This window comes from Vanellus vanellus, assembly GCF_965231255.1.
Source record: "Vanellus vanellus genome assembly, chromosome: 5".
In the NCBI taxonomy this organism is placed as follows: Eukaryota; Metazoa; Chordata; class Aves; order Charadriiformes; family Charadriidae; genus Vanellus; species Vanellus vanellus.
The window spans coordinates 70,927,505-70,954,034 of record NC_138910.1 but is presented as its reverse complement, the minus strand read 5'-3'; the positions used below and the strand labels follow the sequence as shown (position 1 = coordinate 70,954,034).

General features: G+C 45.8%; 1 protein-coding gene across 1 annotated transcript in view; it reads left to right on the top strand.

The window, feature by feature from the left end:
* The window catches only part of EIF2B3 (eukaryotic translation initiation factor 2B subunit gamma), a 103,479-nt gene extending 79,398 nt beyond the window's left edge, over positions 1 to 24,081 (top strand). The window contains exons 11-12 of the mRNA XM_082484403.1: positions 12,127 to 12,230; positions 23,867 to 24,081. Of these exons, the coding sequence (XP_082340529.1) occupies positions 12,127 to 12,230; positions 23,867 to 23,919 (157 nt within the window). The 3' untranslated portion in view covers positions 23,920 to 24,081. The remainder of the gene's footprint in view (positions 1 to 12,126; positions 12,231 to 23,866) is intronic.
* Positions 24,082 to 26,530: the final 2,449 nt, after the last annotated feature.

Below are 26,530 nucleotides of genomic sequence, written 5' to 3'. Positions count from 1 at the left end.
TTAATGCCCTAGTCAAATGTGAGTGGTAACTGAAGGCTACTCCCAGCAGTGGTCATTGCTGTAATATCAACTTGAAGCAGTCGGCTGAGAAGACTGCAGTAGGGCACATACTATGGAAAAGACAAAGCTGTTTAGAAAACCCAGAGAAGAAAGAAAGATCACGTAAATAATTTCTGAAAGTCAGGAGACTGGGAACAACCAAATGCAAAAATTGCTCTGCATTCTAAGTTCATTTATCAAGAGCTATGATTATACATGGCACTGCTTTGGAAATTCCTTTACCGCTTACATCACATCTAGCTTTTCTGGGTTGAATCTTACCTTTCGTTTTGGCTTTTTTTCTGCCTCATCTCAGCTGCAAAAGTGATCAGCAGCTTCAGTTCACTATGTCAATATAGAAAAAAAAATCAAAAACAAACAAACAAGATTAAAAAGTTTTATCTCTTGATGGTTTTCCTGTAATGTGAATTGAGGATCCTATGCCATAGCTCCTGCGGCTTCAAGATCCACAAATTACATCTCCAAACCAGAAAAAGGTTTTGAATAGCCTCACCACATTTGATACCAGCTTCTGAAATGAATAAAGAGATTCTTTCTGGGCAGATGGGAACACCACAAGGTGCTTAGAACAAAACTAGGTTCCTATTGTTAGGCTGTGGTTGGCTCCTTACTGGAGAAACAGAGGTTATGACCTAGATGATGATGACCTTCCCAACTGAATGGATCAAGGAACTGAGGTTCACTTGGACAGTGCTTTTGTGTGCTGTTTGCAAATTATGATCCATTGGCCAGCGATGGCTGGTGTGTTTGATATTCTGGAGGACCAGTAGCTGGGTTTTTTCCTTTCCCCGGTGTATAGGGCTTCTGTTACGTTATATATATCTCCTGTGAAGTGATTAGAGTAGATATGAATCCCCCCTTAAAAGAGATTACACGGGATTAAAGAAGTTAGTAACGCCGGCAAAATAATTGGTAGTCCTTCCTTAATGTGTTTCCCACTGTGCAGTTAATTCTTCCATCAATGAGACAATAAAATAGCGAAGATTACATATGTGCTGAATGATGGACATACTTGACCAATCTGGGAGGGATGTAATTTATACAACAGCGCAAGTGCTGAGAGATGCTGACTGCCCAGGTGACAGGCTGCGGCAGGGAAACGGTTCTTGTTTCCCTCTGGACGGCTCCCCAGAGCTCAGTAACAAATGACTGCACTGAGTTACATAGTTGGAGAAAATCTACTAATCGAGCTGAAATTATAGGTCACTTGAAAACTTTGTCTATCTGAATGCTCCTGCAGTAGCTGTACGTGTCCTCAGTCTCGGTAGTATCTTGGGGCTGCCCCTACTGTTTGTTCTGTTTGCATTAGAGGTGGTGCAGTACAACAGGGTCCCTGGACTTCTCTGTCTTTGGTGCAGGAGTCCCCTCGTTATCGCTCCCTGACAGAGGAACAGTCTGTACACTGGCAGACTGACTGAAGCTGGTTACGTAGGCAGATTGTGCCATTTGCAAATGAAAAGTGATGTCTCTGATACATTAACTCCACCCTGATATCTTCATAGAACAGAAATTACTGCTGTTGGGGCTTGCAGACAATCTCACAACTAATTATGCTGACTTGAGCATGATAACTGTGTTCATTTGGTATAGTCAGGCACACGTAGCTTCCTTGAAATGAGACCTAGATGTGGATGGATTAACTCAGCTTCAGGTTCCTGTTTTGGCTTTTGTTTTGGTTTGTTGGGGATTTTTTTCAAACATCGGATATATTTTTACCAGCCTTGTAGTTTTGCTTAGTTTGTTAGCTTCTGGCAGCAGGAATTGTCTAATTGCTCTGGTCATTCAGGACCTTGTGCCGAAGTGCTCTGAGCATTACAAATAATACTAACAGGAAAAGCATGTTGACTCCTTTATTCCATCTCTGCAGATAAAGATTTCGAAATCTCTTGTTTGTTAGTAAAACTGTCTCAATGTATACACTTACTGAAGGGATCTTGGCCATTTTGTCATGTCCTTCCTCCTTGGTCATGGAAAATGAACGTTTCCCTGGGAAAGATTCAAGAGATGGGACTGGAGTAGAGGAAAAAAAAAAATATCTTTGGTCTACTTAGAAGTTAGTCGAGGAGGCAAGCATGAAAAGCTCAGATAAATATTGAATCCACAGTAAGCCATGCTTTGAAATGGTCTTGTTGAAAAGCTGGTAGTCGGTACCATAGGGGTTCTGTGGCAGATTTAGTCTCTGAAATGAAGTATTTTGCTGCTTTTCTTTTTTTCAAGGACATACAAGAAAGCAGTATGCTTCAAATGATGTATTTATGGAAATCATAAATAAGCTGTTGTGATTATCAGAGGGGGTGAGAGCAAGATGCAAATGGCTCAAGATTTGCATCAAGATGTCACCTCCCTAGCTGGGAAGAACGAGATCTTCACAGAGTAACCAAGGAAGCTCAACCTGTCTCACCTAGAATTTTATCAGTAAAACTACTCATTGAGAATGATTCGTTTTGGATGATGGAAAAAATAAATGAAATGCCTGGTCATCTGCCTGGCACAGTGTCATGGTTTAACCCCAGTCATCACCCAGCCACTCGCTCACACCCCTACACACACCCCCAGTGGGATGGGGGAGAGAATCGGAGAAAAAACCCTCATGGGTTGGGACAAAGACAGTTTTAATAGGATAGCAAAGAAAGAGAGAATAATAATAATAATGATAAAAGAGTATACAAAACAAGTGATGCACAATGCAGTTGCTTACCACGTGCTGACCAATGCCCAGCCCGTCCCTGAGCAGTGATCTCCCGGCCAGCTCCCCCCAGTTTATATACTGAGTATGATGTCATATGGTATGGAATATCCCTTTGGGCAGTTTGGGTCAGCTCTCCTGGCTGTGCTCCCTCCCAGCTTCTTGTGCACTTCCAGCCTCCTCGCTGGCAAGGCGTGAGAAGCTGAAAAGTCCTTGGCTCCATATGAGCACTGCTTAGCAACAACTAAAACATCAGTGTGTTATCAACATTATTCTCATACTAAATCCAAAACACAGCACTATAACAACTACTAGGAAGAAACTTAACTCTATCCCAGCTGAAACCAGGATGCACAGGCCAGAGAATTTTAGGCAGTACCCACTAAACTGAACTCAGCAGCTGTTGACTTTAAAAGATAGCAATCTTCTTTGAAAGTCATGAACAATTTGAGGTCTATTGACCACGTTGGAAAGCTGTTCCGATGTTCATCTTAGTCTCCCTAACTGTTTCCATTTTTAATGTATAGACACACACCTCTGATCCCGAGTGTTTTACAGTCAGTGGTCAAAGACGCTTCATGTGGGACAGGGGCTTGCCAGCGCAGGTGTAATTTGTGGGATGTAGAATCGCAAGCTCTGAAGGGCAGGTACTGCCTTCCTTTGGTATTTGCATTGCTGACATTATCATTTCTCTGGGTGGAACTCTGCAAGGTTTCCCCTTCAATTGTACAACAACGTCTTTATCCTGGTGTCTGTTGTGTGGATATACTTTGATGTGATGTCTCAAAAGATTCCTCACCTGTAAAGTCCTCAAGCTGCATCCCAAACTATGAATAGCAGTGGGAGAAGGAGGGGGTTCCTTCCAGCAAGGAGTTTGCAGCAGATGCTTGCCAGATAGCCTGATGCAGTGGACAGTTTCAGGTCAGGAAATGTAAGACTGGGATTGCAGATGGGATTTAGGTTATTGCGTGTGTGTGCAGGGGCAGGAACTATTGAACAATAACCATGTCTCCTTGTTGTGTCAGTAAAGCTTATAGCATGGTTTTGGAACTACATAAAAACATACTACCCAACGAGAACTGGTGAAATTCCCCATATGATACACTGATAAGGTGACCTTTTGGAAAGGGAAGGGATTAAAAAGACAAGCAGATATGTTTCAGGTCAGGCTGCATATGATGGCAGCAAACTGCAGAGCGTTGCAGCATCAGGGAACTTGGAAGGGAGGTGACGCTGAGTGCTGCGGGTTATGAAAACTGCAGGGAGGTGGTGTGAATATTGAGGACAGAGGGAAAGTTAGACAAGTCCCACAGGGAGATGTGGGGGACCTTGGGGAGTTCTGAATCCCTGGGCAGAAAGAATAGACTGGATTAAAAATTTGTATGAAGGACTAAAGTACCCAGATTTGTGGAGGAAGGACTGGCACTGTAAATGTTACATCAGCCAAAACTAGCATCTTCCTTGTTTGGTCGTATGAAGACAGTAAGTTATATGTCATTATAGGTGTTCTGGCTACTTGTGTGAAAGTAGATGGCACAGATGCTGTAACGTTACTCAGTGAGGGGACTGGAGAGAGACCACGTGTGACTGGTTAAAGGCTACACTAGTTTACCACATGTCTCCAATTTATTGCTACTTTCTATGAGAAAATGTATAAAGGAAGAAAACAACAAGCAAGCCGAGCTGGATTGACTACTAACTGCGGATTGATTGTGAAGTTTATTGGTTGTTTCCTCAATAGTGCCAAATCAGCACCTGATGTAGAAACAGTGAGTGGTTTGAAGAAAGTTCTAATTAAAACCAGGGTGGAATTGAGCGTTTATAGAGGTTCAGCACATAAGTGGTCTTTTTCCCCTTGGATAATGGCAGTACTAAGGAATGATCCTATTGCCAAGGCAACATTTGTTGAAATTGTAAAATATATTTTACAGCACATTCCCTCATGAGAAAGAATAAGGAGATGAAGTTGTTTCCAGCACCATAGCTTGCAAAGCTGGAAATAATGCTTGCTTATGCTGGGATTCCCAAACATTTTGTATTTTATCCGTTTTTTAATATGGCTGTTGTCTTCTGGTCACTTTGTCTCACACGCCCAGTTGCCCCCCTGCCCCATGCTAGCCCTAGAAAGAAGAACGAGTTTAGAATAGATAACCACAGAAAGCACATGAAAAGTGGGAACTTGATTCAGAAAAAGCACATGCTCAGCTTAAATATATGGATAAAGCATGCCTATGGATAAACATGAATATATGAAGAAAGCTAGGTATAGTCCTTGCCTCTAAAAAGGGCTCTTATTTCTCTTGATTATGTAACAATTACATTCTCTCCTTTCTGTCACACCTCCTGGTTTCATACTGTAAATTTTTTGGTCAGAGACCATAACTTTTATTCTACTATTCAATTCAATGCTTATGCTGTAGAAGGTACTGAATAGAGACAACCTCTGGCTGACAGAGTTTGCTTTCAGGAAGATAAATTGAGGAAGAGAGGGCAAACTAGGAAAACAGAGAGCAAAAAGCGGCTGAGCTACTTGCAGGGCTAGTTTGCAGTTACTTTCAACTGAAGTCAAATTCTGCGATATCTAATGTATTTAGGATATTTCTCATATAGTACCTGTTATCTTGTGAATGTCTGAGCCATTATTACTAGCAGCTCCTCAAAGAAGAGGAAACCTTCTGGCTAGCTTCCTGGTACATCAATCTGTCTTAAATAAATCACCTGTTCTTTAATCTCAGATACAGATGTTTCCCTGATAGTGCAGGGAGCTCTTCTCAATTTTCCAAACATCTTGTACATCAAATGTTGAACTTAAGGCATGGATCAGCTCTGAAAAGTGTCATTTTAAAACATCTTTTCTCATTCTGCTGATCTGCTTCTTCAGGTGGCCGGAGTTGTGTCTGACCGCAGAGCTATAAATAAGCTTCTACCTCCTGCTAACCACATGGGTCTAATCGAAGAGGGGTATGGAAATTTTTCACAAGCAACTGATTGCTGTTGGGTTTGGGTGGGAATCTGGATGTGAGTGTCTCTGGTGCTCTTGAAAATCTTCTCCAACCTGGGCATGGTGAAGGAAGAAGTTCTCACATTGTGCCACAATCGTGCCTGTACGTTCCTAAGGGGACTGTGGGGTTGAACAAGTTCAACTTGGCTCTAAGAAACCAGGCTTAATTTGTAAGGGTGACGTTTAGAAAATCCTTTTCCTTGTCAATCTAGCCCATATGATATGGAAGATGATTTAACCTATGGAGGGCTACAGCTGTCAACCCAGAATTGCCCTTGAAAAACCCCAGAGAAAGTCTTTCTACTGTGTGTGCCAGCTACCCTGTTCAGTCTGACTGTGCCAGCTCGTGAGCAAGTAAGGCAAACCCAGAGATGACAGTGAACATATAATTTTTCTGCTTTGTTACCTTAACATAGACATCGATAGCTTTTCCTAGGCATCACCTGAGTGTCTGTAAAATCATGCGGGACGTGGCCCTCCCACTCTGCAAAAGAGGAGGGAGGTCAGTTTTCCTGCATGTGAGGGTTTCCTGGTGTAAAACTCCGTGCAGCATACTTTCGCTGAAGTGTGCAAAAACGAGCTTGCAGCTACATAAAAGGCCACCAATTTTTTTGTTCCAAGATCAGCAGGATTTAACTGAAGTTTCAGAGGTGAGGCACAACCTTCCAGGCGACCTCCCCCGGCAGCCTAAGTTTCACTTAATAAAACGCATTAAGGTAGGTTTGAGGCAATCCTTTAAGGTCAGTTGAACTTTCACTGGAAAATACGAGTGCTGGCAAGTATATGCAATATGTAATGCAAAATGTTTAGGGTGTGGGGAAGAAGCGTAAAGGAGCCATACCACAGTGATGAGCTTGGCTAGAAAAGAGACATGAAACAAGTTCCTTAGTGAAAACACCCTCAGAGACGGGTGAAGAATTTAGGGGGGGTTGGTAGAATGTTTTTGTTACCCCCAAGGGGCAAAACAGGAGATCAAAGCCCAAATTCACTTAAGAATGCTTGCTTTGAAATGTATCTATAAATTATAGCACATACTGCTGGCATCTATTGTAGTCTTTGGTATTTACTTGAGTGTATAACGTGAGATTCGCTGTGCCCTGAGTTTGCTTGTTAGTGTGTAAAAGCGTGTTGGTGTAAGAATCTATTGGTGTGTAAAGTGTGTTCGTGAAGGCAACATTTTGGGTTCTAAAGTTTCCTAGCAGTGTTTTTGCCTCTTCCTTCTTCTCCCGCGGTCTTTGTGCCTCCCCCCCGTGAGGCCACCAGCTCACTAGCTAACGGGGGATTGATTGCTTGAGGGGCTGCTGGTAGGTTTTAGAGCTCTACCTGCCTCCTTGCCACCTCTCAGTGTTATTAAGGTGCCTGTTGTGGCTGTTATCTTCGTGGTCAGGGCAGAATGGGATGTTGCTCCCAGGGGAATCCACAGCTGTTACCCCTCAGTCAGCAAAGTAGCTGCCGAGGCATGTCATCCTTTGCTTTTAACTCCTGAATCAGTCTCTCCGTTTCATAGCTCATCTGGAGGAACAAGAGACCCGTCTTCTTGGCATGGCGGAGCAGTACCAACAGGCTGTCCTAAGCTTTGTGCTCCAGGCTCTTTCTTCCTCGTGAGTGTATAGTTTTAAGCATTGCATTTTAGACACCTCATTTGCTTTGCTGCCCAACAGAGATTATGTCGGGGTTTTGGCACAATTGGATTAAACTAGCAGACCTGGATAACTTCCATTGGCATTTCAGGAGATTTGCTGTAAGGCAAACCTGTGACATTCATACCTTCCTAAGCTTGCATAACTAGGGCGAGAGCTGCAGTTGAGGTCTTGACCTCAGTTACTTAAGCCCCTTTCTCCCAGGAGCATTCATCACTTTAATCACAGAGTCCTAAATAATCAGTGGGTAGCCTGTAATTAGGGGGTTGTGTCTTGGACTCCTGCAGCCTGCTCCCGGTGTGCTGAGCACTGCGTATTTTGATTTCCCGTTCCCCCAAAGGATGTTTGATCTCAGATTTACACTTCAGAAAATTAAGAAGGGTACGGCACCTCAGTCCCCTGGCAGTCTTCCTGCTTTCAGTGGTAGGTGCCTTGCTTTTCCTAAGTATTGCAGTGCTGCAGCAATTGACACACTTGATTTAAGAGTTTGATTTATAGACTGATACTCGGGCTGAAAGTCAGCAGTTCCAGGGCTGCGTAAATCAGCCTGTCTCTGGGACTAATACTTCCTTATTTATAATTTCGACAAGAGATGGAATTCTTTCTCGATTCTTTACATTTCTTTCAGATGTAATCGACCACCCTGTCCTTTGGTTTAAAGCTATGTGACTTTGCCACAAATAGAGGGAGGGGAAAGTAAGCCGAGTCCAGGAATTGCTGTGCTATAAAAGCTCCATATTGTATGCTCTTGGACTTTGCTTTCTCCCAGCTTCCTTCAAGCCCACACAAGAGATGGACTTGAGGTTTTTTGGCTTTCTTCCCCTCCCCCCTCCCTCCATACATACACTGACCTTTTAGAAAAATAAATAAAAGATAAAGAAGGACCTGGAATGTTGCAGAATGTGTGTACATTTTGCTCTCTGTTGTTTTCTGCTGGGATTAGTTGTTTACAATGGGAGAGAGAGGGAGGGCAGAGGAAGGGAGGTCTGTGGCCTTAACTGAAATTAGTGGCATTTCAGAGTGATCTTGTTAGGTGGTCTGCAGTTTAAAGACCTAAATCCTTGTAATCCCCCCATGCCTCCTTGGCCACTACTCCTTTTGCTCTTGTTCTCTCACTTTCAAAAAAAAAACCACCCCAAAGTCAGCCTCTCTGTCTCTCAGATACAGGCGCATAACATACACGCACGCACACGTGCACAGGCACAGACGTACACACACACTCTCTCTCATATGCTTCCATTTGCACGTTGTACCTGTATAACAAATTAATGTCTTAGCTACATCTGTTCCCATTACAGGACTGGGCTTGTAAAATGCTCTCTCTAGAATGCAGACACACACTGAATATTTTTATTTATTTTCTGAAAAACACCCAGCTGCCAGACTTTCAGTTTGTGATTACACTTAAAACAAATCCAAATTGAAATTTCAGCCATAAATCAAATGCCCCAAATTAGTTCCTCTTGTGGGTTTGAACATGCTCTCTGGATTTTAAGGTCAGAAGATATCCGTTTTCACCGTGCTGAAAAGTTTAAAAATATACTACATTTTCGGGGAAAAAAATAAATATGGTTTGCATTATAAAGCAGTACATCAAATGTGCGCGTATGCGCGCACACATCAGGGTCGATGAAGCTGGATGCTGTCGGAGCACCTTTGAGGACTAATAGCACCTAATTGTTAAGCAAGGCAGGAACCGCGGCGGCTGTTTAGCCAAGGAGAATACAGCAGAGTGCCCGGAGATGTGATATTTACCCTGTAAGAGAATACAAGTTTATTCCTTACTCTTCAACTTAAAAAAATAGTAAAAATTAAATAAACACACAAAATACTTCTCTTGGCAGGCTTTATAACACACTTCTTTTTTTAAAAAAAAAAGGCATTTACAAGTGGTTTCAAAATGGCTGTGTTACATCTGTCAGCGGGTGAAGGGAACACCCACAAATTGTGTTTTTATCTCTTGAAGTTTTGTTCCACTTGAGCAATAAAAGCCGGATTCGCTGCTGGTTTGTGTGATTGGGGTAATCTGAGCGTTGAGTATGGTTTTAAAACTTCTGCAGTTGGTTGGGTTTGTAAGTTTTAAGAAACTCCCGGGGTGGCGGAGTTCTTGGGTTTTGTTTTACCCTGGCACCGGGGAAGGGTTGGTTTGCGAGCACCTGGCACAGACAAGTTCATCTCGGTTCCCTGGCCTGTCCCTCCCGACAAATGGTTTGGCAGGAACCCCCCTTATCTTTGATGTTAATGTCATCAGCAGTTTCTTGGTTACAATGCTATTCTTTCTCCAGGAGTTGAAAAACTATCCCCAAGTAGGCTCTGAACACACATGCAGTATTCTCCAGCCTGAACTCCAGACCGACAGCTTAAATCCCCTCTCTGTTGGGGAATATCCTCCTGCGTGAGGATAATGCCGAGAGGTGTAATGTACTCATGGCTGCTGTCGTGCTCGGGAGAAGTGATAGATGGTGGGAACCTAAATGTTTGCAGGGGAAAGCTCTCATCTGACTGGCTCGAAGTGATGGAGGAGGAGGTATTCTGGAGTGTGCGTTTTGGATGGGAGCCATTTCAGTGGGAAGTGAGCAACCTCTCCCGTCGCCTTCGCTAGTCCTGTTGAAAGCCAAGTCAGGATGGCAGCGGTGGGCAGTTCTCCACCGATTCATTCCCGAGCCCGGCTGCAAACGCAGAGTTGCTCTCGCTCTCCGCGACCGCTGTTGCGCAAGACGATGGCCTCAGCCACTGCACAGCCACACGAAGCTATTGGAAAGGAAGCAGATCGTGACAGTGTGAGAGCAAAGGCAGGCGGGGGTCTGCTGTGTATCTTTGCCGCTTTTTATCTTATTAACATGTTAGTAAAAACCTTGCCCAGGCAACCTGAGCTGGTTACTTGAAGCATAATTGCTCATATTGCCTCCTTATAGGTCAGAGGAGGGGGGGGTTAAGCGAGTTAAAAGAATAATTGTTCAGAGGGGACAGTTTGTTCAAGGGGGGTCGTAACTGCTAACCACTGCGGCTGAGGTCCGGGTTTATTGCTTTTACTCCTGCAGAACTAATGCTGGTTTTGTGGGGCAGATGGTTTCTGCTCTGACTCACACAAGCAACAGAATTGTAATATGTTTAATGGCAAATTCTGTATACTAGATAATAATGATGTGTGAGCAGGAAAATACTAGGAATTAGTTTTAGGATCGGCGGCCTGGAGCGAGCATTGATCTTTCTCTCTTCTCCTGAGGACCACAGCCAGCTAGCTCTCCATTCAATACAGAATTGAGGCTCAGGGCTTTGATCTGATACCAAAACCCCTCTTACGCTGTCAGTTCTGACTCCAGGGTAACAATTCTGTCCACAAGCCGGCCTGGTGGTGCGGTGCAGCTGTGTTTCACTAGTGCAATGAGTAATGGTGACATCTGTGACCAAGGTGGGGAATGGCTGCAGGTCATTAAGCTATGGAACTCGCCATGCTAAAAACTTCAGACAGAGATCAGCTGTTCGACTGAGGATAGCAAGAATATCCGCAATTTTTGTAATTAACATGAGCAGAAATACTGGGGAGAAGATATGAGATGCCATGGTTCACAGTAGGATTAATATGGGGTAGCAGATTACCTGCATCTCTCTGGGGTTATATAGCTCGCTTATACCTTCCTCCCAATCAGCTGGTTTTGATGTGTGTTAGACTTAGTGTTTTTAGACGCTTCTTAGATAGGTCCTTTGACTTCTACCTATTTTTGCACATGTGAAAATAAGGAAACAAATCGTTTGCATCCCAGCTATGTTTTTTCTTTGTAGCTTTGAAAGAAGTTACATTGAATCCCATTTAACACTACTCATGATGCTGAGTGAACAGCGTTTCAGGACACATCACAGATACCAGTAAAAATTCACAACTTCTATTCTACGCATGGAGGGGCTCAGACCAATGCAGTAACTCACTCAGCATCTCTCAGCAGAGAAGAAGCCAGCACTTGGGCTCTGACCTTCTTTCCTACCTGGACAATCAGATCAGCAGATTTGAAAGCTGGTTATCACAGATTCAAATACATTTGGGAAGAAGGTGACTTTTGCTAAAGTTCCATCCAGTGTAGCATTTCAGACTTTGTGGCTCAAAAGCTATGTAAATGTGAAGATATCCAAGGCAGGTAGACCAGGTCCAGTGTGAGTTTCATGCGTTTCGTACTGCAGAGTCATCATGTTTGGGTGCTTGAATGTAACATGAACAAAGCCAACCAGCTGAAGTATTGATGTGCCCCTTCTCGCCACCCTTTCTTAGTGCCTGGCAAGCTGGAACATATGAAAATTTTCAGCAAAATTTGCAGGGAAGGACTGGGCTGCTGCTCCTCTTTTTAACTGGGGACCTGAGCAGTGAAGCCACCCCCACAGTTACCCAGACTGTCTGTGGAAAATACAAGACTTGATCCAGGTCCCAAGTCCCAGGCCAATGTCCTGTCTATTAAATCCTCTGGCAGCATTCATTCTGTTAAGGAAATGCAGAGGAAAGCTGTTCTAGCAAGAGGTAAGACTGAAAACCCGTTTTTGCGAACCCATTCTGACAGTTGGCATTTCAGTTTTTCCAGCAACTGAGTGTGAGGATCAGGAGAAGAATAGCGGAGTTTTTGAGAAAAGAGCAGAACTGAACCTACTTACAGGATCATGTCACAGGCTCGTTAGATATTCCAGTGGATACCTTTGGTTTGTACCTGTCATTTTAAATTATTTTCTTGCTTTACTTTGTGTTTATGTTGTAGGTGCTGTCTTCAGGGCAGTGTTATTTGTCATAACGCCGTGATAGAGAAGGGTGCAGACATCAAAGACTGTTTGATTGGAAGTGATCAGAAGCTGGAAGCTAAAGGTAAGTAGAGGAGCTGTATTTATGGCGCATTTGTAATCATTTTCAGAATTTCTTCCTCAAGATTTTACTCCTGCTTCTTCATGAAGTGCCAGTAAACAGTGGCAGTTCTACAGTGTGGTGTCCTATAATATTAGGGTTTGTTTTTCATGGAAAGTACAGCTTCTTGGCGTAAGAATAGTTCGGGGACTTGCTCCTCTGAAGTTGGCAGAAAAGCTCTGTTGTTGTTGTTATAAGGAACAAGATTGGGTGCTGAGGCAGTCTTTTCCCAGAGACCACAATTAGATGAGCCTGAAGTTGTCCTCAGCAGAAGGAGCCATTATTTTGCCTACTGATCTTTGTCAGCGTCAGGGGCAATGCAGTCAAATTATTGATTAAACAGACATCCTTGTCTCTGTAGGTGCTACCAACCCACAGTGCCAGCATGCTCCCATTCACCTTGCTCCGGGCAAAAGCTCGAGGTGGAATATCATACTAGGGAGCTGCTGTGCTCAGTACTATGTTCAGATCTGCATTACTCCCATGAAATGCTATTTTGGGGCTTCAGAGAGGTTACGACTACGTGGCCCTCATTTGGGCAAAGTTAAGCCATCCAGTGGAAGTGTGCGTGGTGCGGGCTCAGTGGTAACCGCCTGAGTGGAACTGTTGATTTCCTGCCCTAAGAGATAATGGGCAGGAAATGGCTGTCGCAGTGACTGCATCCCAAGCAGAGGGCTTTTTAATGAATATTTATGGTTGGGGTTTTGGCAGATCCCCGCTCTAGGGTGTGGACTGAGGACAAAAGTGAGTTCCTTTGCAGGCTCCATGTGAAGTTACTCAGATCAGGATTTGTTTGCTTGCTTTGTCTTTATGGGTGGATTCCCAGCTGTAAGTGTCCTGACCCAGAGCAGGGTTTGCACTTAACGTAGTATAGCATAACCTATTGTCAGCTATGCATAGGACAAATTTTCCTTTAAATTGAAACTGAAAGTAAAAAAGACTGGTGAAAAGAAAGTATTGATCTTGCAGCTGCAGGTCTTGGATGCTGTAGGGAACACCCAGTGAGTGTTCTGTGCGCTGTGGTATTGGTCCCTGTCTAGCAGAGTCTGTGCCTGCTCATGGCTTTGCACAGCACATCAGTCTGAATCGGTGGCCCTTGAGGGGTTCATTGCCCCCCCCAGCACTGAAGATTTAACCTTTTCATGATGCTCCATTGGTGTCCTCCCCTGAGCATAGAATCATAGGATCATTGAATCATTTAGGTTGGAAAATACCTTTAAGATCACCGAGTCCAACTGTAAACGTAACACTGCCAAGTCCACCACTAAACCATGTCCCTAAGTGCCACATCTACACATCTGCATAATCACTAAGAGAGCTGAGTCAAGTCACGTTTGGTTGTTAATGTGCATCATGAACTACGAGGAGATGGGGTGCAGATTTAGCTAATATTTTGGGAAATAGGAATGTGTTTTATTTCTTTAGTAGATTATTTCAGACAGAAATATCACCCTTTGACCTCACTCACATCTGCTTCAGTAGTCTCTTCCAGGGTGCAGATCCTAGTCTGGTTGATTTTAGTATGGACACCGTTCATCCTTCTTGATTGTCCTTGTCATCCATATCTGAGCATTTTTCAGGGTCTGTTAGATGTGTTTGCAGGGAGAGTAACGGAGCTGTAACCCGGGATTCATTTACCTATTGTTGTAGAGTCTACTGCTCACCTCTCCAAAGCTTAAACCCACTTCTTAATGAGTCTGTGGGTCCTCTAGTTAAACTGTTCAGAAACGTATGATTGACGTTAGCAAAGATACATTCAGGTAGATTATGAATAAACCATTATGCTGAGCAAGAAAAAAACAATAAAGCCTCAGTTCATTTCCCTGCCTCAGTTTCCTAACCATTCTGGAATTTCTTTGGGCTGGGGGTCAGGTTCTCCTCGGTGGTCTGGGATCTGTCTGCGAAGTTCATGACTTATTTCCTGAACTGTGGAGTCTTTCCAGCCCAACATGTCTCTTCTGACCTTGGCTGGTCCTATAGTAAACTGGGCCCTCTCTTTTTTTGCTGTGAAAGCATGCCATGACTTCCTTTCCCCTGCCCAAGACTTCCTGTATCTTGTGCCAAGCTTTTGGTGTGGCCCTGTAAGTCTGTTTCCATATTCGCCCTTTCATCAAGACTTTGGCTGTGTTGTTCTGTTTGGTAACTTTTCCTTCTTCAAACTCGAGCCTCCACGGCCAGGTTAGAAAGAAATCTAGTTCTCTTGGGTTGGAGCCACCTTTTGTTGCAAGCTGATCACACTTCAGCAGACGTAAGCGGTAGCAGCTGGCTGTTGACCCTAGTCTGGGAGTTACATGCTAGAAACCTCTCAGCAAAGCTGCATGCACCTTCCCAGAAATATTAAAAAAATAAAAATACATCAGTTCCTTATTCCAAAGCATCAGCCAGGATTCATCAAAGGTAGAAATATCCCTGCATCATCCTCCACAGCCCCACGCAAATCCCACAGTTGACTTTGCAGCAGAACTGGCTGTGTGCTCCCTGCTCTGCCGTGAGTCCTGGCTGCCACTGCCCAGGCGGCTCAGGGTGCAAGAGCTCTTTGAGCCAGTGGTGCACTGACCTCCTTTCATAAAATGAACTCCAGTCCCATGCAACGAGGATGGCAGGAGAACAGCCACCACAAATGATAGGCAAACGTAACTCAAACCAGCTCTCATCCTTTTCCTTCTGCGGAATAATATGGGCATGTTTAGGGTGGTCCAAATGGTACAGCTGGGAGTAATGGGATTGAATTAAACACAATTTAGGCTGGCTATCTGGAACATTTTCCTAACGATGTGGTCTGGTAGGCTGTGGGATAATCTCCCTGGGGACATGGTGGGAGACCTCATCACTTAATAATGGGCTTGGCAAAGCTCTGGGCACCTAAACAGAGGGAACACTCCAACACTGGTTAGTGGGGTAGATCAGATGCAGCCTAGTACTTTCAAACTGAAAAGAAAGTTAGAGACACAGGAGGGGGCAGGTAGCTGTCAGCAATGACGTCCCAGTCCTGCATTGACTTCAGCCCTATCACAGCACTGGCCAGAGATGGTACTTTTAAGTGCCTCTGTTAAAGTCAAGGTATGGAGTTTTATTAAACTTCTGGAGTTGCAAGCCATGCCTCCTGGGAGCCATACTATTCTCTTCCTACTGCTTTTATTACCATGCATAGGAAGCATCCACTTTCCTTCCTCTTTGATACTTTAATTTAAGGAATTTGCTAGCAGAGAATTAACAGATGGGCTTTGTGAAAGCTACCTCACGCAGGTAGCAGTTTGAAAAACATGTTGGTACCTAAGAAAAAGGAGGTAATTATTAAAGGGATAGGAAATGGTAGGCAGCAGTTCTGAAAGAACTTAATTGCACAGAGCATTCAATCACTGTTTTGAAGACAGTTATTAGGATCATGCCCCAGCCTTTTTGATGAACCTATTTTTAAAGAGGAGCTCAAAAGCAGCATGCACTCATTGAAGTAGGACCAGAGAGAGGGAGTGCTGGTGATGGGCCAGTCGAGGAGTCAGATGAGCCCTAGAGTCAGTGAGTACAGGTCCCAAAAGAGTCTCTGGGCCAGATTCAGCAGGGAGTGCTTTATACATCTGGTATATGTTAGTCAGGAAGAGGCATATACAGTGAAGCAGCCTAACTTTTCTTCAAAGCAACACCAAGAACAGAGATGGCAAAGACACACACATAGGATAGAACTAGCAAAACTGACATAAAATTCACCACCTCATCCCTTGCCTTCATCTCTGTTGTCGTTGGGGCAGGGATGTTTTATGTGCATTGGATATTAAGGAGCCAATGTCGTTTGGGATCAGCTTGAGTCATTGCACAGCCGAAAACTGCATTACAGCAGTGTTGTTGCCACAAAGCATATGTTCAAAAAGGGGAAAGAATACCGGCAGCCAGGATGCTGATGTAATCTTAGCTTGGTATCCTGGTACTTACTTTGTAGTAGCATTATCTCTGTGACCAGATTAAGACTTCAGTGTGCTTGTTTCTGTACAGTTTTTATGCCACTGTATATTTTTATATTCCTTGGTGCTCTGACACAGTCAACACCCAGAATGAGTAGTGCTTGCTGAATGGAGGCGTTTTCCATATTCCTCATTTTCCTATCTTTTTTCAGTTTTTGTCTGAAACCTTAATTGCTGTACACTGTGCAAGTGACAAGATTTCTCTGTTCTATGGCCTTTCTGCAACAGTTGTCATCTTAATGCTTCACAACTGTTAACAACCTCGTTTTTACCTCCTTGGTATGAACATAGTTGGTTTTTTCCTCCTATTTTATAGAGACCTGAGAGACAGGGAGGTTCTGATCATCTGCCCATTCTTTTGGACTGGCCAGCTTAAGTGCTGAAGCTGCATGTTACATGTGGCATTTCCTAGCTATTAGAGTCTTGACATTTTAGCCTTAACATTTTCTTTGCAAATGTTGGGAGGGAGAGTTCAGTCCACTAAAAAAAGCCCCAGTATTATTTTATGGGATCATGCTGGCCCTTGCATGGATCATTAGCAGTGTCAGAAACTTGAACTCCATTGTACAGCTTCTGCTGCTTCAGCTGGTGGGAACTGACAGTAGTGGATCATCTTCCTTAAGCGGAGTTGAATCTGGAATGGGACAAGAGAAACTCTTTGCCAGGAGGTTTCACGGATGCCTGTGGGTGTCAGCAGCCCTGAGATCCACTCCTGGTGCTGGAGGGGAGAAGGCTGTGGTTACTGCTCCTGCCCCCAGCATCAGCCATTGGGCCCCAGCCACATCACCTGTGTCCTACCTGATCCTGACTCGTGGTTTACAGCTCCTTGCTACAACTTTGTCCCAGGACCAGTCTCATCCCATTCCCAGCCTTCTCTTTGGTTTTCCTCTAGTGTTTCTCCCGTGGAGATTCTTGTTTTTCTCTCTTACTTGGTTATTCCCAGACACCCACCTGACTCCTCCTCTGCTCTGACCATAGCTGCTATTTCCAGTCCCCTTGCCTAACAGTGCCATGCTCCATTTCTCATCTGGCACTCACCCCCCGACTGCTTTGAGTCAAACTGCATCCCCTTACGTACCACCATCGTGCCCAGGCAGGATCAATCTGGGCACAAGAAGGAAGCAGTTGTGTGCCGAGTGCTGCACGGGTCCATAGAGCAGGGATACAAGTGTGGGGGAAGCCCTGCCTTCCTCCTGCACTTCCATGGTCGAGAGTGCTCACTGCAGACAAAGTCTCTGGAGCTTTTAGCTGCCCTCCTGAGAACGTGTGCAAACTGAGATATTTTTTTTTTTCCAGAGGCTTATCACGTAGCCAAAACTGTGTGGTTTCTCACAAGAACAGAAAAAGGCACATATCCAGTAAGGACTGGCTCCTGTTTCCGATCATTTTCCAAGTCCTGTTCCAAGCTTAGAGTTTTAGGACTTCTCAATGAAACAGAGTAAGATTGTTTTATTTTAATGAGGGCCAAAGAGCACATTTTTCTCTAATGTCATCCTCTGAAGGTAGGTACAGTTTATGAAGCTTCCACATATGAATGGGTGACTGCTTGTGAGGATGCTTTGCCCCAGCCAAGATTTAGCATGATAGGGACAGGAAGGAACGGAGGGACTTTCTGATGCTCTCACTGCATTCAAGTAGAGGCGAGCATCTGCTCTTGCAAGATGCTGAGTACCTCCTGGTGAAGTCTTCAGGAACTGAAAACACTTAGCACGACACAAGGTCGGGATCAGAAAGCATGCTGCAGTGCAGATGGGAGTTATGAAAGCTCAAGAAGAACAGACACAGACTAAACAGTGCACACGTATATTGTGCACTGAGGGTGCAAGATGAGCTGGAGATGATGTAGGAATGGTGTAAATTCATAGCAAAACTGAGAGGACCGTATGATTTGTTCCCTGAAGTAGTTTAACTATTGAGTGTCCCTAACAAAGATATTAGTTGGCAGTTAAAATAAGCATCTTTTAAATAGTTGTCATTTTTGCTTCAGTGACTATGCAGTGACTACATTTCTAACTGATCCTAATAAGCCTCTTTTCCAAGTCGTATAAAAATGGTTTACGAGTTCTGGCCTTAGCAGTGGCATAAAATTTCCCTAGAATATCCACCCAGCGACACTTTGTCCTCCTCTCTGCCGCTGGGGACTGTCACACTTGCACACACTGTCATTCCTGGCTGGGGAAGTTTAGGCTTCCTGAGTGAGCGAGTTAAGCGAGCTGCCACATTCGCAGCATGCTGATTGTGAAGTCTACCCGTAAGGCAGCAGTTCGTAACCTTGTGGAAATATTTTTACATGCTCCACGCAGAGAAAATAACCGCTTGTGCTCTGCTAGAGCTCAGCCACATAAAAGAGCCAGGAAGAACACCCCAATGGATGCTGAGAAAGGAAAGGGACCTCTACTTGCATCCAGCACAGCGGGCAGCAGCGTCCAGGCAAATGGTATGTCTGCCACCTTAGCAGAAGTGTGGACAGAGTCCTTCGGACTGACGTTTCTGCAATCCCTGCTCGCATTTGCAGTGAGGTGGGGATACCCCGTGGGAGCACATTGATCGGTACAAATCCAGTCCCATTCTTAAAACACTTTGCTATGACTTTGCCCCAATACTAGGACTCCAAGTATGTCGCCCTCCCCAAGGAGCTTGCTATCTTAGACACATCCCCAGCTCTTGGTCTCCTTTTCCCTTAACTAACCTTCCTCCTAAGATCCTGACTGATGACTTTCCCATACACCTCTTTCCAGTTCCTTTACTCTCCCCATCCATCTGCTCCAAGCCACAGTGAATTCATCTCTCTTCAGGCACTGAATTCAATGTTGCTTTTACCTTTATACTCCCAAGACACATCTATTCCCCAGATGGGTTTGAGGGCAATTAAGTTAATACTGGTTGAACTATAAGAAAAGCCTCAGCTGAACCAGGTGAGCACTGGCACTGTTGCTCAGGGTGGGTGTGAGCCAGGAGTGAGATCTCCACTGCCCACCCCTTCTGGGCTGGAGGCCACAGCTGTGGGCCAGAGCTGATCTGCTTGAAGCTACCACCAGCCCCATTCCCAATGCCGCTGGAGTGACTTGCAAATCCCATCCCTGGGAGCAGCTGAGGCACCCAGATCATGGAGAGCATCACTCCTGGAGACCTGCGGGCTCAGCTGACAGCTACGCAATGGGCCTGACACGGCGCTTGGGAGAAATCTGTGAGACACTCCCGGCCTTTGGGGCCACAGCGCGGTCACCCCTGATCTCCAGCGATCGTGTAAGTAAAGCGTGGCTGGGGAGAGAGCAGGCCTTGACTGGAAAGCCCCACTGCTCTGTAAACACAAACAAATCAGCCCCCATCACCTGCTTCCCTTCTTTATCTCTACATGTAATTTAAAACACCCTCCAGCCTCCCAAAGTCAAGCTTCAGCTGCTTCCCATCCCCTTAAGCCCCTTCAGTTCCTCTCCCCTCCCCAACCTGGCTGCTTTTCCAGGGCCAACCATCACTGCAGAGACAAGTTGCTCTTCTCTCCCACTCTCTGATCCTTTCTGTCCTGGGTGAATGTGGTAGGAACCACCCACAGCGTGTTTTCGTGCATGCGTTTCTACAGCCACCCCTCCCCCCTGCCTAGTTTTTTAAGTTAAACTATCTCTTGCTTTAAAGAGAGCAAATACACAGCAGTGGCTTTCATCACTGCTGTATAATAGAGCAGTAATTCTGTGCCAGGGACTGTTTTCTATTTTATTTTAAAGGGTTTATAAAACAGTGTATGTAATTGAGTGAGTAAACTGAACGTTTTCTGGAGCCCCTGAGGGCTGGAACTTCGTGGTGGTCCTGGGCCTAGGCCCTAACCTTTTTTTTTTTCCCTCTCTCTCTTTTTTTTTCCCCCTCTCTTTCCCCTCCTTCCCCTCCTCCTTTACAACCCAGCGTTGCCACCAGCAGCAGCAGCAGCAATCTGTCTGGGGCTAATTGAGCAAACAACAAGGAGATGCTTTCACATGGCTTTTAAAGGAATGCTCCGGCATCCCCTTTCTGTAAGCAGCTTGGCAGGAACCTGCCAGGAAGGCTGGGGAGCGCTGGGTCCCCGGCCCCCGGCCTGCTGGGGGGGTTTGTGCTGGGCTGCGCAGTCATTTCCTCCCCTCTGTTTATTTGCATTACAATTTGTTTTTAGCCAAGCACCAAAAGCTGCACTGCTCCCCAGCTCTCTAGCTCTCCTTGCCTTGTGCGTATGTTTTTAAGGGGCTAGTGTACACTATGTGTAAACAAATGTCTTCCAAAGCAGGAACGCATATATAACGAGTGACAGGTTTTTGATTTACACTCCGTAAAATCTCCGCGGACGCTGGTTCAAGCACCCAGGCTGACTTCAGGCTGGGCTGCGTCAGCAAGTTGAAGCAAAGTGCTAATCAGGAGGTTGAATGTGTTGATCAGCTCTGGATTTGCTTAGCACCAGATGCTCCCAATCTGAGAAGATCCAGTTGAACATGATTTAAGGTTGCAGAGTCCAATTCTAAGACTTTCTGAAAGTCCTTTCTCTAATCCTTCTTCTTTCTCTGTGGGCTGAATGCATCTGTAACCCTGCCAGTGTCAGATAAAAGGCAGCCTGGTAAGAAATCCCTAATGGGGAGCTGGGAAGGAGAAGGGAGCTGAACAGCTAAGCATGTGAGGTACTTCACCCTCCTCCCCCAGAGTTTCAGGCAGAGTTTCTGCATGAGCTGAGCTTGCTGGTACCAGCCAGAGCCACTGGCAACTGGCAGCCACGGCTGATAATGAAACGCTATCCACAGCTCGGCTCTCTGGCACACACTGTGGAGTCTGAATTCCCTTCCCTCTGCAAGGAGGGCTTTGGGAAGGGAAGAGGGAAGCGGGGTGAATCCTTATCTGCCTATCGCATCCCCTGGGGGTGCGGAATCGGGCTTTGTTTCTAGCAAAACCATTCCCTTTATCGCTTAAAAACTTTCTCGGAGATTTGAGGCAGGCACGTTCATGTGTTTTCTTTTAGTCTGTACAAGGAGAAATGAGTTTGGTGATTTCACGCGGGTGTCTTAGGTAGCAGTGACATACCGGGCAGCATGGATCAAGGAGGAGACAAAACAGGCAGGGGGATGGAAGATGAGGGAATGCATGCTCCGATTTCCTGTGTGGCTTTAGCTCCTTAAAGTCCCTAAATTCACTGCTGCCTCAGTTTCCCCATCTATAAAATGGGAGCGGTCCTATTTGCCCGCTCTCAAAAAGCATTTCGAACTCATTGGGTGTAAAATGCAAGATATCATAAGGCAGCTACAAGCATGTCAGTGCAAAATAGAAATAGTTGGTACCACCTTTGCAACAAAGTATGTGACAGGACCCATCCCAGCTCTGCACATTTAGGATAGTGCAGGATGCTCTCTGAAATGAAGCAAGAAGTTCCTTGTTAAAAAGCATTGCTACAGATAACCTATATATAGAACCATAAATTGACATGGCTCTTTATAAGCCTAGATGAAGGCATGTTTAATCTGCAGAGGCATAACGTAATTACTCTCGCTGGATGGTAGCCAGGGTCTTATTCACATCACAGAAATCAACATGATAGGTAGTCTGCTTGGAGGAGGTTCAGGAATGGAGTCACAGGAGTTGCTACAGGGCCTGTTTGAGATATATTGGGAAAGTTGTTGGGGGTGAGGAATGTTATAGCAAGAAGTGCTGCAGGTTGGATTTGAGGTACCTTGGCAAAGCTGTGTGGGGTCCAGGACGGGAGGAGAGAGGCACTGAAGGCTGGACTTGGGGCTATTGGCAGAGCTGTGCTGGAGAGGTTGTGTGGTGCTACCTACATCACACTTGCACCTGGCACTTGTACAGTCAGTCCCTCATTTTCCTGAGCACTGCATCCACCTCTGCTCATCCTGCCCAAAGTGCTGGAGATCGGGCTCCACGTTCCAACTTTAAGCTCCAAGATGTTAGCATGAGGCTCCAGGATTAATTACCAGTTTGTCACTAAATGCCCTGATCGAAGAACTAAATGACTCGACCTGCTGCTGAAGGTGAGAAGCAGCTCCTCAATCTCCTTATTTTTGCCTTCACCAAGGGTCTCTGAAAGGCGATCATGAGGCTAACCCAACTCTGTCCCCCAGGCTGAGGAGACAGTAGGATCCATACGATTGTGGGGTCGGGGTTGTAATGGGAAATTATCTTGCCAGAGTCCAAAACACCTTGAAGTTTATAGAGCAAATTTTTGATCAAACCTTTTCTGGAGCAGTGGTTTGCACGGTGCAAAGGTAATGTCTTGAATTTTAAACCAGGAGAAGCATCGTGTTGGCCCGTCCAGCTTGGGGTTTGCCAGGAATTTCCTCATTTAGCCAAAGGTGGCATGTTTGTTGTTTTGCAGCAGTCTTGCAAAATCCACTCCCCTGAGGGGGAGGAGTTTTAGGTGGGTAAATAAACCACAACTTGTTATTTCCATCATCCTCGGCTATCCACCTTTTCTGCTGTGTACGGTGTGGGAGACAGCACAGCCTCCATCAGTGTTTCCCACCACCTCACAGGCCTTGATGCTTTATCCCAGGCTCCAGAGCTGACTGTTATTCCTAATGTGCAGAGAGGGAGATGGAGAGCCTGGGGGCATGGGTGAAACCACCTGAGCTCCACCTGAATAGGTGTCCAGCTCCCAGAGAGCAATTTAGATTCACCGCCTCCCCCCCACGGCATCCCGAGGACACCCACTTTGAGCACACCGGCTTTGGGCTTTGTGTCACGCTCTGAGGCCACATGCTTGGGGTTTTTAGGCACTGCGCTTTCAGTTGCGTGTTTTTATTATTTTGGCTTTAGATCCCTTATTTGCAGTCCGTCCCTGACAAGCTGCTTTTGCATTTTAAAGGGACGGCTCTTTCAGTACAGTGCATTAACAGTGCTGGGGCAGGGACTGGCACGTTAATGTGTCCACTGGGGCTGTGCAGAGCTCCTGGGAACAGGCAAAGGAGTGACCTTGTGGAAATTGCCCTTCCAGCAAATTTGCTGCGCAGGAGTCTGAGGTGGGCTGTCCACAGTGACCCTCAGAGATGATAACTGTGCTCAGAGACCTTGCTTCATGCGGATACTTTTGGAGAGGCTCTATTTAGATTTTTTTTTTTAATCCAAGAAGGAGAATTCAGGTTTAAATAAAAAAAAAAAAAAAAGCCCTTTGTTGTAAGGTGCCAGGGTTGAGTTGGGCTTGCTGAGAGGGTCTCCTGCTTTTTCGGTAATGGCCCCTTGATGCTCAACAGCCCCTCTCTTCCCCAACCTCCGTGCAGTTTGAGGGCACACAGCACACTTTAGGGCCAGGGTAGATTACTGATCTTTAATTTTATGTCAGATCTCCATGTGGGATGTCAACGGTTCTTTGCCTCAACCTAGGTGTACACCTGTCAGCAGCAGCTGTGACTTCCGTCGAGCCTCTCTTGTTTAGTAGTGACACATACATGTGAAAACTCTCGTTAGAGAAACCTCCTGATGTTTAGTCAGTTGTTTAGGCTTTTGCCGTGTGGGGGGGATACTGTCGGGAGAGATGCTGGAGTCCAAAGAAAGGCAGCGAATCCGTGTTCGAGTTCCCCAGAATCTGCTTTTCTCATTTGTTTTAAAGTTGCAGATTTGAAAAACGCAAGGTCTGAAGCAGTGCTGCAAAACTCAATTCCTCTTTTCCTCCCTCTCTCTTTTCAGCCAAACATGTTAATGAAGTCATTGTGGGCACCGAACAGCTGATGGAGATATAACCCGAGTAGGTTTTAAAGATGATTTTATGGAAGCCAGCAGCAGAACCAGATGTTTGAGCATCGTAAGATCATCCATACAGATCAGCACTGGCACGGTTTACCCTGTCATTGCTCCTTTCCTGTTCAGCTTTATATTTATGTCTTAATAAAGAAGTATTTACAGAGCGGTGTGTCCGTCAGCCCCTCCCCCCTCATTGGGATGCACGCGGGTTTGTGCCGGGTAATATCGGTTCCTGCGCGCCCGGCGAACGCACTGTACTTTTCCAGCAGAAGGGAGAGCGGGGACCACACAGACTGTGCCCACTCCAAAGAATGACTTAGCCGCCCTCCCTGCGATGTAAACCACATCCCCGCAGTCCTGCGCTACCGTCCCCGAGCCTGGGAGAAACTGCTCGGGATGCTGCTTGTGCATCTCATCAACGCAGCAGGCGGGCAGCGAAACACAGCGGTAATGCGGGCGGCTCTTTGCAGCCCGGCGGCTTCGCCAGCCTCCTCCTCCTCCTCTCTGTCTCTCTCTCTCTCTTTCTCATGGCGCTGCCCCGTAGCACAGAAGCGTTTAAGCTGCGCCTCTTCTGTAAGGCAGTGGAGGAGTTTGGCACCTATTTGCATCAGGGCTGAGTTTGGTCTGTTGCTTTGAAATCCTGCCCAAGAGCAAGTATGTGAGAGGGCTGGAGGGACGGGGGAGCGCGGAGGGGACGTGGGGCATAAGCAGCGGGCACTCTCTGCCTTATTTTAATGCTTTTCCTAATCCCAGACAAGAGGTCTCTCCCTACATCTGGATGATCTGTGTATGACTATACCTACGTCTGTGAGATGAGTCGAGCATGCTAATGTGAAACGCACAGCCTTGTGGTCAGGGGTTGTGCCAGGATTGTAAAGCACCTGGATGGGATTGAAACACAAGCTGTTCTTTAACATTTATAAATTGGACACGAGTTCCTACCTAAAAGCTGTTTATTAGAATCTAGTAGGATTCAACAGGCCATTTATCCGCCCCTGGCAGTTTGACATCCAGAGGTGCTTACAGCAACTGGCTGGGATGATATTTCATTAACTGAAGTGATAAATTTTAAATGTGCGCTCCATGGGCACCAGCGTCCCCCGAGGAAAATTACCGTTTCCTAGCTAATTTGACAGGAGAGAGATTATAATCCAGACATTCCCCGAGTTTCGTAGACAAAATCCCTCTTCTAAAGGACCAGATTGGAATGGAAAGTATGGGCAAGGATGAGCTTCAAGGCCTCTGACGAGCTGCAGAAAGAAGTAACGCGCTGCAGTTCGGCTCCGGCTTTGCGCTAGAGGTTTTGCCTTGTGAATGTGTGCAAACATGTTCCTAAGGTACGAAGCCTTTTTCATCCAAGGATCGCAGAGGCTTTACAAAGGTTAATTAAAGAGAGTTCTTGTCTCTGTGTGCGGCAAGGGAGCGAGGCATCCATTTTGGGTGTGGAGAAACAGGAGCAGAGCGAAGCGTAATTACCTGGCTTTGCATTTTACCAGAAGGCTGCGGCAAAGCCCAGAGAGGTCCGCAGGGACTTTGACTCCCGGTCCTTTTGCTTAAACACAAAGCCTTCTACCTCCCTGTTTTTAGGACACGTCTTAACTTCTGAAAAATCCGCATCCCCTTACTTAACAGCTACAGCTTTACCTCCTTGTGCCTTAATTATATGTTAAAGTCTCAGTCCTTTTGTTTAGCTAATTTAAGAAGAGGGTGGGGGGCTCTTTACTGTGTCGGTTAGAATTTAGCATTAATTTAGTGTTCTCTGACACTTGAAAACCTGGCCGGGATTTGAGGCGTTTTCTTTTCCTTTTTGCCTTTTACGACCTGCAGGTGTTTGGTGTGAGATAAAAGTAGATCCCAAAGTGAGATTTCACAGCACAAATTATCAAAGTGAAGATTCACTCTTGATGTAGTCTACGTGTGTGGCAGTAATTATGAAAAATAATTCGGGATAATAGGGCCTTCAGGAATCCCAAGGCAGGCACTGGGAGGTTAACCCTTCCTCATCTTACCTGGTCTCCTCCACGCTGCTGTCATCATCAGGTGAGCAGATGATGGGTTGAGTTGGGGAACTTTGAAAACCGAGTGATAAATGGTACGGTCTTCAAGAAAATCAGGGAGGTGACCAAGGAAATGTAGTTCTGTTCCCGGGTAGTTTTGGATGTGACTGTTTGGTCCTGGGTCATACAGACCTTCAGGAAGGTGTTACTTGTATGGGCTGCTCACCAGCTTTGAGGAACAGGTCACCTCTCAGCAGGTAAGTCTCTTCACTTTGCTGCTCTGTCGCACCCAGGCAGCTGAGTGTTACAGCCCGTGCCCATCGCGGAGCTGTTAGCACCGAGGCGGTGCTTTATTGGCAACATTTCTCTGAAAAGATGGAGCTTCCCAGCCCTGTAGACACTGGTACTTCCTGGACAGGCTTTTCCTGAACGCTTCCTTGGCAAATGTACAGCTGGGGTTGATGTGAGAAGGTTCTTGCAGCGGCATGTCACGTGCTGCATCTGCACGCGGTAAAGCAGAGGCTTGTGCGGTCCCCAGCCAGCAGCACCTCCGGCTCCTGCGTTTCCCCGAGCGGTGTCCTGCCAGCAGCTCCTAAAAGGCTTTTTCTGTGAC